General features: G+C 42.8%; 1 protein-coding gene across 1 annotated transcript in view; it reads right to left on the reverse strand.

The window, feature by feature from the left end:
* Positions 1-578: 578 nt before the first annotated feature.
* LOC106817249 (inter-alpha-trypsin inhibitor heavy chain H4-like) overlaps positions 579-7665 on the reverse strand; it is a gene marked incomplete at its 3' end in the record, with an annotated part of 54215 nt that continues 47128 nt past the window's right edge. Inside the window, exons 15-16 of the mRNA XM_014821912.1 lie at positions 1313-1339; positions 579-713 (exon numbers count right to left, since the gene is read on the reverse strand). Coding sequence (XP_014677398.1) covers positions 579-713; positions 1313-1339 — 162 coding nt within the window. The remainder of the gene's footprint in view (positions 714-1312; positions 1340-7665) is intronic.

The following is a 7665-nucleotide window of genomic DNA, read 5'->3' on the forward strand; positions in this document are numbered from 1 at the left end:
GCGCGTGGCGGGCACAAGTGCCGTTCGTTCCCGAATCTTCGCCGCTGCAGGAGAACGCGCCCAAGCAATTTAGGTGCAGAGTTTGAACAGCGATACCAGTTAATTTTGGTGGCATGCATGCATGCAGATATGGTATATATACATATATATATATATATTATATATATATATGTGTGTGTGTGTGTGTGGGCATGCCGTGCGTGTGTGGCGTGTGTTGCGTGTGTTGTGGGTGTGTTGTGGTGTGTGGCGTGTGTGCGTGTGTGGCGTGTGTGGCATGGTGTGGCGTGTCGTGCGTGTGCTGGGCGTGTGCGGCGTGTGGCGTGTGCGCGTGTGCGTGTTGGCGTGTGTGTGTGTATATTATGCCGTTGATTAACCATGCGAATAAAGCCGTTAGGTTAATAGCAAAGGAAGGGCCAAAGGTAGCACTTTGATTCCGACTTGACTGATCCTTATTTACAGGTTTCTTTATGAATTACTGTAGCATATATAGACTGCCGTAGTAGGCATAGGGTGCTTAGCAAGTATAGCTGCGGCGTGCGATGGCTGCTGGAGAGGGCGCAAGGCATGCTCGCACCAACAAAGAAGGATCTCAGCGGTGTTCCTCCCTGGGGCATTGGGGGTTGCAACGTGTGCGATGACGGTCGTGTAGGCAAAGCGGTAGACAACACGAGTCTCAATGCGCAGATAGTTGATGCTGGCTGGTGCATCCTTATCTGCATCAGAGATCTTAAATGCTTACACAGTGCCGAGAGAGAAGATGGTGTGGAGTTTTAAAAATGTTTTTATTTGGAGTTTAAAAAATGTCTAAGGAAGAGTGAGTATACCTGGAGCATAGGGAGGGGAAGAGGGGAGGGAGATGGGGAGAGAGAGGTGGAAGAAGGAAGAGCAAGGAGGGGCAGGGGATACACGAAGGCACAGCAATGGTTGGGGAGGATGGATGACAAAAATAAGGAATAAACGAAGGAGAGATTCAGATGATAGATCTAGAAAAGGTGACCTACCAAAGTAGTAGAACGTCGTATTGAGGCTAGCGGCTGATAATGTTTAGGGGCGCCAATTGGCAATAAAATGAGCTAGAAATAGAAATCAGAGTAAACAGTTCAATAAAGTGATGTCAATCGTGGCTACATCTTCATTTACCACATTATACCGTTAATCCTAACAAATCGCGTAAATTGTACATGCCACATATATAGCAGCAGAAATACAGTCCGTGTACTTCACAAAACGTGATATGAATAATGCAGTAATCCACGGTCCAAAACATAGCCCCCAGCAAAGAAACTAACAATGCTAGAATACCAATCCTCACCTGTCTTATGTCGAGTTCGATATGCCTCTGCAAAAGTGACATGTGCAAAACATTAACAAACCTCAACATGATTCTCACGCAAGTTGAAAATTGAGTAAACAGTGCATTTGTTGCCACCACGGCACGCGCTGTCACGCAGTTTCAGTGAAGCAGAAATAAATGGGTACATCACCATACGAGAGCAAGCAAAGAGGAGAGAAAAAGATGTCACCTACCCTGATACAAAATGTGGTTTCCCTCGTGGTTGCTCGCTATTAAAAACACGTGCCGGGTTGGCTGAATTAGTGATGTTACACACGCTGTCACCCTCGCAGGGAAAGAGAAAACTACACAACCACACTAATCACTAAGATTACTAAGTGTTCACAGGAGAAAAAAATGTCCAATACATTTTCTACCCAGCATATTCACGAGGATAAAAATGTTTGATAAGGAAAAAATGCTTGAAAAATTATCCACTTTGTAAGGTTTCGTGCATTCCTTACAGTGGATATTTTTTGTCCTTGGAACTTTTTTCTTTCAATTATTCAGTTTTATGTTCATGTGAAACTACGTGTGATCAGGAAGTATTAACATTTAGTTACAGGATTATAACTATACACGTTATAGGTTTGTCTAGACTGGAAGAATTCAAAGCAAATAAATTATAAAATGCATTCTCTGGTGTAAGCCACAAATCTACCACATATATAGTCAATGTTTCATAAAACGAAAACATCACTTTCACTCTGTTAATATTCAACTGAAACAATTCTGACATATCACCCTTTGTACTCAGTGAAGGAAATCAATGATTGCATAAAAAGTTAATAGTTCATCATTATATAGGCATGAAAATACTTTAATTGGCAATAATTCTGTGCCTTAATTATATGCAGCAGTGCTAGGTAAAACGATTAGATGCAGCTTTTGTCTAAGCCGAAGAAAAGCATTAATTGGTTAGCATTGTAATCAGTGTATGTATAAGATGCATACTGCCCTGATCTATCCATCCTACACTAGTGACAAAAACGTTATCCCTTGACATCTCTGTTCAAAAAACATTATATGACGAGAAAGAACTATCCAGAATGAGAGAGACACTCCTCGGAAGAATAGGATCGACTAGGAACCCAATACCATTTAGCCATATCAGAAATTAAAGCCTGTCAATAAGTGTCTGTTAAAAATTAACAGGTTAAATAGACGACGTGGAAGTATTATAAGTCCACAGCACTTGGAAAAATCGTTTAACAGGGGGCAATTTTTGTTTCGAAATGTCGTGATAATATCAAGACGACATCTATCAGTATCAGTAATATCAGTAATATCAGTAATCAGTAATATCAGTGACGATAATATCAGTAAACGTACTCATATTAACAGTGAATTTACTCCTATTAGCAATTAATGCACTCCTATTAAGAGTTAATGTGTTTCTGTTAACAGTAAATGTGTCCACATAAACACTTCATTTAATCCCAATAACAGTTAACGTCTTCCTATATAATAATAAAGAATGTTGTATATCCGCGCACTAAATTTTATAATAACCATACATAAGGATGTTGACGCTAGGTGTCGCTCTCGTTGGCTGAGAAAACGTGTTTGTCTCAATTGATTCTACGGATTATACCAGAAGTTCTAAACTATACAATACCACATACGTTTAGGACAACGTATAACATAACATGGTGTCAGAGTACTAAAGGACCTAATCACGCACGCAACTCGGATTAGTGATATTTCGGATTTATTGCTGAACAATTTCCCTCGGAAAGTATTGCGCCATAATCGCTACATTATTATTAACATTATTATTAACATTATCAGGAGTAGATAATAACAATAATATTATGTGTTTATTCTCTGTTTATTCCTTCTTATTATTCTTATATTGAACTCCTTTTCTATCTTGTTATCCTTTTTTTCGTCATAACATAAACAAGAGAAAAAAAAGAGCCTGGCTACTATTTCCCTACGACCCTGCAAAACAAGAGGAGCCTGCGCGCATGCGCACTTATGAGCGTCCAGTTTCGAGCGAGCGTCCAAATCACAGAAATAGAACCGGCGTATTTGGACGCTCGTAGTAGACTACTGCGCATATATTGCGCATGCGCTGTGTGCGCCCTTGCAAAACAAGAGGCGCCTGCGCGCATGCGCACTTAGGAGCGTCCAGTTTCGGGCGAGCGTCCAAATACGCCGGTACATGTATACTGGCCATGGCTTTTCAATTTATGGATGGAAATTAGGGGTAGAGTATATACACCCATGTTGTAGTTGTGCCATGGTGTCTGTACTTTGTTATAACCGTGTATGTTCTAGGGTATAATGTACCCAGAAATTGAGGAGAACCAATGGAAATGCATATATTCATTGACCATTTTAACATACATAGCACATCAATGCTAGCTAATAATTGTATTATACAGAAACACTATGCAGCTTTACAGGCTGCTACTGCCACCTATTGGCAAGTTTTCTATAAATTCTGCCAATAACAAGTTAGGTATAGTGAAATTTCATTACAAAATGTTGAAAACTTATGAATAAAATCTACACCAACACTACATATAATTGCTAATTGCAATAATGTTTAATGTAATTGCTAAAGTGGGAATATCAGTTGTAGCAAAGATAAGCTATTATCATTAGTTGGTGAAGAAAGGAGATTCGGGCAACTCGAATAACGAACATAAGAAATCTAATCTACTGGTGGGGGCATAAGGGGGGAGGGGGAGACGTGTCACTGGTGGGGAATGGAGGGGTGAGATACCAAGCACTGGTCAAGGCAGAAGAGACAGATTTCTGATAGTGATGAAGTCAGGACAAGGAGATATGCCTGACACTATTGGAGGCAAAAGGGAAAGATGTCTAACACTGGTGGAGGCACAATTAAGAAAGAGTAACTTAACACTGGTGAAAGCAGAAGAGAGAGAGAGATACTCAAGACTGGTGGAGACAGAAGGGGTGACACTTACCGCTGGTTGGGTAGACAGTCTGCCTAGTAAGCGTGGCTCCTGATAGTGCGGGGAAGGAGTAGCGGCCAAGCGATGTATCGGCAACATAAACGTCGACCATCATGTTCCTGACAATCTAAAGCAAAATCCGACAATTAAAGACAAGAGTGAGCCAACCACGATGTGACAGCCCTGCCTGCAGTTATGCGTGCAGAAAACTGAGCGTAGCACTATAGTTTGGCAGTGCAAAAATCCGAGTCTAACGCTTGGTGGGAATAAACACCACACACCCTCCCTCAATGCACTATAAACCAGGCGCAAACACCTGGCACTAACACCTGGTCAAATGTTAATAGCTGCTAAAACATTGCAACAGTGAAACTGCAAAAAACACCTAAAATTTAAGACTGAAAGAACAGTGTATATTACCGTCTTGACTCACAAAAAAACAGTATAACGGGCAGTAACATAAACAGACCCTCATGCAACAAACCTAATCCCATAACCACTACATGTCTTCAGCAGTTTTGAGAAGCAAACCCATGCAGCATTGATACGTCAGCACCAAGAAATTATAACACAAGCATGTGCACACACCGACGCACAACCTGCTCACGTGCATCCACAAGAAATCCCTTTAAGCAGAAAATCACCTGGTATCTTTACAGATTCTTATTAAAATAGTTAAATGATATTTTCACCAGTGCGAGATATGAGCAAGATTGCGTAGCACACGTGCAGGTCTAAAGAGGAGAGTAGTGAAAGCTTGTGCATACCTACTAAACCTTACCGGTGAGGAGAGTGGGTAAGTACAGTGTGGCGCTACCTGCTGGTGAGTACAGAGTGTGGTGCCACATGCTGGTGAGTACAGAGTGTGGTGCCACATGCTGGTGAGTACATAGTGTGGTGCCACATGCTGGTGAGTACAGAGTGTGGTGCCACATCCTGGTGAGTACAGAGTGTGGCGCCACATCCTGGTGAGTACAGAGTGTGGTGCCACATCCTGGTGAGTACAGAGTGTGGTGCCACATCCTGGTGAGTACAGAGTGTGGTGCCACATCCTGGTGAGTACAGAGTGTGGTGCTACCTGCTGGTGAGTACAGAGTGTGGTGCCACATCCTGGTGAGTACAGAGTGTGGTGCTACCTGCTGGTGAGTACAGAGTGTGGTGCCACATCCTGGTGAGTACAGAGTGTGGTGCCACATCCTGGTGAGTACAGAGTGTGGTGCCACATGCTGGTGAGTACAGAGTGTGGTGCCACATCCTGGTGAGTACAGAGTGTGGTGCTACCTGCTGGTGAGTACATAGTGTGGTGCCACATGCTGGTGAGTACAGAGTGTGGTGCCACATGCTGGTGAGTACAGAGTGTGGTGCCACGTCCTGGTGAGTACAGAGTGTGGCGCTACCTGCTGGTGAGTACAGAGTGTTGCACCACATCCTGGTGAGTACAGGGTGTGGCGCTACCTGGTGGCAAGTATTAATTGTGGCGCTACCTGCTGGTGAGTACAGCGTGTGGCGCTACCTGCTGGTGAGTACAGAGTGTGGCGCTACTTGCTAGTGATTACAGCGTGTCCTGGTAAGTACAGAAGGTCTAGAGCTACCTGGTGGCAAGTAGGGACTGTAGCGTGGCACTACCTGGTGGCAAGTATTAATTGTGGCACTACCGTAAGCACAGAGTGTGGTGCTACTTGCTGGTGAGTCCTGGTAAGTACAGAGGGTGGAGCTACCTAGTGGCAAGTAGGGACTGTGGCGCTACCTGCTCGGGTTTAATGAAGAGCTTGTGCTGGAAGGCTCCATTTTCTCGCTGCAGCAGCTCCTCGTACGTGACGTTGACACCCAGCTCACTAGTCGCAGGAACATTCAACTTCACGCGAAACTCGTTTGATCTCCTGTAACTACAAAAGTAAAGCAATATACACCAAGCAAAAAAAGACACTATAGCACGGCATGAATTTTAACCCGGTGTGTACAGAAAGTGCTTGGGTTGCATGCCCTCCTTATTTATTGTGGTTACCACCTCATTTGGGGTGGTAGCTCAAAAATCTGGATGACATCCATATATTTGTCGTAAGTGCCCTGCATGCATGGCTTGCCTCCAAGCCCTCCCCATGAACCTGTGAATTCCATGCTACATATATATATTCCTTCCTGTCTTACTTAAAAAGTGTTGGTCTTCCAACTAGCAGTGGTGCCCTAAGATTTCTGATGAAACCAAAATCAATACTTGTCTTACGCTTAATCTTTTTTAATTTGACCTCTGCTATAACCATTAGATCTTACAAGATCATTATGTTTACGAAGGCATACACAATAAGTTCCATAGCATTCACGCATTCTTCTATACCCATACACTATATATATATCTCACAACATATTGGGATCTCAATTTGCCAGGGGCAGATGCAGAACTACAGATAACACATCTTGCAGAATTACCCGACCGGCAATGAATGACATGAATATGAAAACACATCCACCATGTAGGTTTGAGTTGCACACGCAAGTGAGATGGGCAATCTTTATGCATGCACAATGCACGTCATGAGACGTTAGAGTCGTTTCAGAGTCATAAAAGCTTTGAATCGAAGCAGAAAGGTCACCTAAGACGATCCTTTATCGTCTGTATGCCACCTAGCAAACAGTTCAGCAGAAAGCAGGCACACGTATGTACACAGACACAAGTCCAGCAACTGCCGTAATGTTTAAAATAGAGGATCTGCCTCTGGTCAAAACGCATCGTATTGGACGCTTAAACGTAAGCAGGGGTAGCGGCAGGCTCTTTCAGTTTCAATGGCGGGTATTATTTTAAATTCCGCGGGAAGATATCGTGATCAGACCTGTATCAAAACTGCCTTTGCCTGAGGCCAGTTGCTTATCACTGAAAACTCTTCGCGAGCTATATATAATAGCTCCAACATTGTACATGGCCTTGCACTTACCGTAACATCATCAATTCATTCTATTACATATTATAATAACATATAATAACAACATGACTGTTATTACTCTCATTATTATTAGCAGTAGTACCAGTAGATGTAGCAGAAGCAGTAGTAGTTGTATTCATAATATATAACATATAAAAATATATACATATTATATAATTAATTAAGCATTATCAACTATGCTTAGGCAGTGGCTGATATCTGCAGGATGTGAGCTACGGGCAGGTGTTTAAATTTGACAATAGCCGCGTTCACACGTAGCAAGAAATCCGGTATTTAGCGTTCACACGAGGCAAAATACGAAGCCCAAGAAATACGGTATCTAAACAGATCCGGTATTTCATGTAAATACGAGGCTTTCCAGACCCCGAATAATTTGTCGTGCTTACCAGATTTCTTGGACCGCGCATTTCCTCGTGTGAACGCTAAATACCGGATTTCTGAAGCCGCGTATTTTATAGACTGGTCC

The sequence above is a fragment of the Priapulus caudatus genome, unplaced genomic scaffold (genome assembly GCF_000485595.1).
Source record: "Priapulus caudatus unplaced genomic scaffold, Priapulus_caudatus-5.0.1 Scaffold1650, whole genome shotgun sequence".
Taxonomy (NCBI): domain Eukaryota; kingdom Metazoa; phylum Priapulida; class Priapulimorpha; order Priapulimorphida; family Priapulidae; genus Priapulus; species Priapulus caudatus.